Below are 2,500 nucleotides of genomic sequence, written 5' to 3'. Positions count from 1 at the left end.
TTAACGCGTGAGACAAGGAAGAGAGACAGACACTCGCTGGCAACGGTGCGACGGTGGCAACGGTGCGAGGGGACGGTGATGGCAACGGTGCGAGGGGAGAGGGGCGTACGTGACAGCGTTCTTTACCTAGTTACGCTGATATATCGATTGGTCGCATCTCACACGTTTGTGATGGCGTTCCAACAGCCATACGTGCACACGGACAGCGTAACGCGTACGTATGAAAGCTGAAGGGGTGAAAGCAGTTAGGGGGCACAGTGTCAGGGACGCATACAGACATATAAACCTACGTACGATATATAAACCTACAGATTCTCGCACAAGCACAAGCACACCATGCACCCACCCCACGTATATGCGTGTATGGTCTCGTGCACGCGTAGCCACAGACGCGTAGCCACAGGCGCACGCGCACGCAGGTACACACGCACGCACTCCCGCTACCGCGCACGCAAGCAAACACACAACACACGCACACACATACACACACCATAGTGTGTGCGTGTGTGGTGTGTGTGTGTGTGTGTGCGGTGCGTGCGTGTGCGTGCGTGCGTGCGTGCGTGTGTGTGTGTGTTTGTGTGGTATGAATGTGTGTGTGTGTGTGGTGGTGTGTGTGTGTATATGTGTGTGTGTGTGTGTGTGTGTGTGTGTGGGTGTGTGTGTGTGTGTGTGTGTGGTGTGTGTGTGTGTATACGTATGTGTGTGTGCGTGCGTGCATGCGTGCTTGCGTGCGTGCGTGGCGCGCGCGCGTTGTGCTGGTGTGTGTCGGTGTGTGTGTGTGTGTGTGTGTGTGTGTGTGTGTGTTCTGTGTGTGTGTGTGTGTGTGTGTGTGTACGTGTGTTGTGCGTGTGTGCGTTGCGTGCGTGCTGCGTGCTGTGTGCATACGTGTGTGTGTGTGTGTGTGTGTGTGTGTGTTGGTGTGTGTATGTGTGTGTGTGCGTGTGTGTGTGGGGGTCTAGCTGACAGGTACAGAAAACATAAGAAAAAGACAGGACACGAGGTAAAACTACATTCATCGTGTAAGATGTTTGTATGGTAGGTTTCAATGGTAGGTATACGTAACACGTGGCATATAATCACCGACGAAAAAATCCGCATTAACCCATGCTGTAAAAAACCGAAACTAATCACTGTAACTACACTAAATCTAGTTATTAAAGAAAAATCAAAACCACACTAATAACGACAGGAAAATCAATAATTATGATGGAGAGAACACTGTACTAAATAATGAGCGTGCAAATCTTGCGCAGTGACATCGACAAATTCGTTGAAATTTTACATAACAATTACTTCTCCATTATCAAACAAATTTAAATCCTAGTACAAAACAATCTGACAGATCAAGCAATTAGGTTTAGATATCATAACTACTAGGTAAATCAATAAAATTCTCTTCTTATTATAAAGACTGTAGCTCTTTTTCACATTTCCACAACAGTCCTCACTGGCTAAAACGTTTTTCATTGTCATCATTAATTTACTAATCGTGTTAGAGAATTTTATCATATCTCAGCGGCAACGTATCATCCGTACATGGCTTACCTGAAATGGAAAATTTGCCTCCAAAGCTGCAGCCACGCCATCTGGTGTACACTGGTAAGTTGGCAAGCCTTCAAACTTGAGCTAGTTGCACAAAAACGTTAATTATGAGGGAAAATGTTGAAGATGAATCGTTCCAGCCTCATTTTATTGACATTCAGAATAACGTCTTTATCAGTAATGTATTAAATTTTGGTAAACTAGTTATTAGAGGTACACTAATTTAGGCATTGCTCAACATTACTTACTGAATAGATTACGACAAGAAAAACAGAATTTTCCATGCAAAACATTCTTCGGCTGGTTTCTCACCCAATCAATAATTCCAGGGAATGTTTGGTAAAAAAAACCAATCCCACTGCGATTGCATCATTGGTCCTTGCTATTGTCGACCAAGGACAGAACCTGTGGAACTGCTGCGAGTCCCATTTCCAACGCGTAAAATTTCCTATCTATACTTCTACAAGGAATTTGGTGTCCGTACTATTGAGAGCTATTGTTACTATATATTTAATACTGTATATAATACATGACTTACGGGATTAAGCTTTGAATACTCTGCCAACTTTGGAATTTCATCCAACTTGGATTTCAGCCAAAAGAATCTGAAATCTGTCTGAAAGGACAATGGCAGTGAGACACGATCCATATGGCGCGCAAAAACCGTTGTGCCGCAACGTATTTCCCAGCGCGTCGCTTCAATATATTCAAATCCGAGCATGCATAGGCACCTACTGTACAGCTATGCTACAGTAGTGCGAGAATAATCACGAGAGAGATTATGCACGTGTCTACGACGCATATGCATTGGTGAACGTGTTAAGCCTAGCACATACTCACGTGCCATTCTGGGGGCCATTGTGAGACACATAAACGGTTAGGACTAGGTAACAGTTAGTATTATATAATAGTTTTATAGCTATTTTTATAGTATTATAGTTAAAAGGGATAGTAGACT

General features: G+C 44.1%; 1 protein-coding gene across 1 annotated transcript in view; it reads right to left on the bottom strand.

The window, feature by feature from the left end:
* Positions 1-2,500, bottom strand: part of LOC106813425 (snurportin-1-like) — a gene marked incomplete at its 3' end in the record, with an annotated part of 38,046 nt that overhangs the window by 28,523 nt on the left and 7,023 nt on the right. The window contains exons 6-7 of the mRNA XM_014817558.1: positions 2,081-2,158; positions 1,546-1,626 (exon numbers count right to left, since the gene is read on the bottom strand). Of these exons, the coding sequence (XP_014673044.1) occupies positions 1,546-1,626; positions 2,081-2,158 (159 nt within the window). The remainder of the gene's footprint in view (positions 1-1,545; positions 1,627-2,080; positions 2,159-2,500) is intronic.

This window comes from Priapulus caudatus, unplaced genomic scaffold, assembly GCF_000485595.1.
Source record: "Priapulus caudatus unplaced genomic scaffold, Priapulus_caudatus-5.0.1 Scaffold770, whole genome shotgun sequence".
NCBI lineage: Eukaryota > Metazoa > Priapulida > Priapulimorpha > Priapulimorphida > Priapulidae > Priapulus > Priapulus caudatus.
This window is presented reverse-complemented; position numbering and strand designations above follow the sequence as displayed.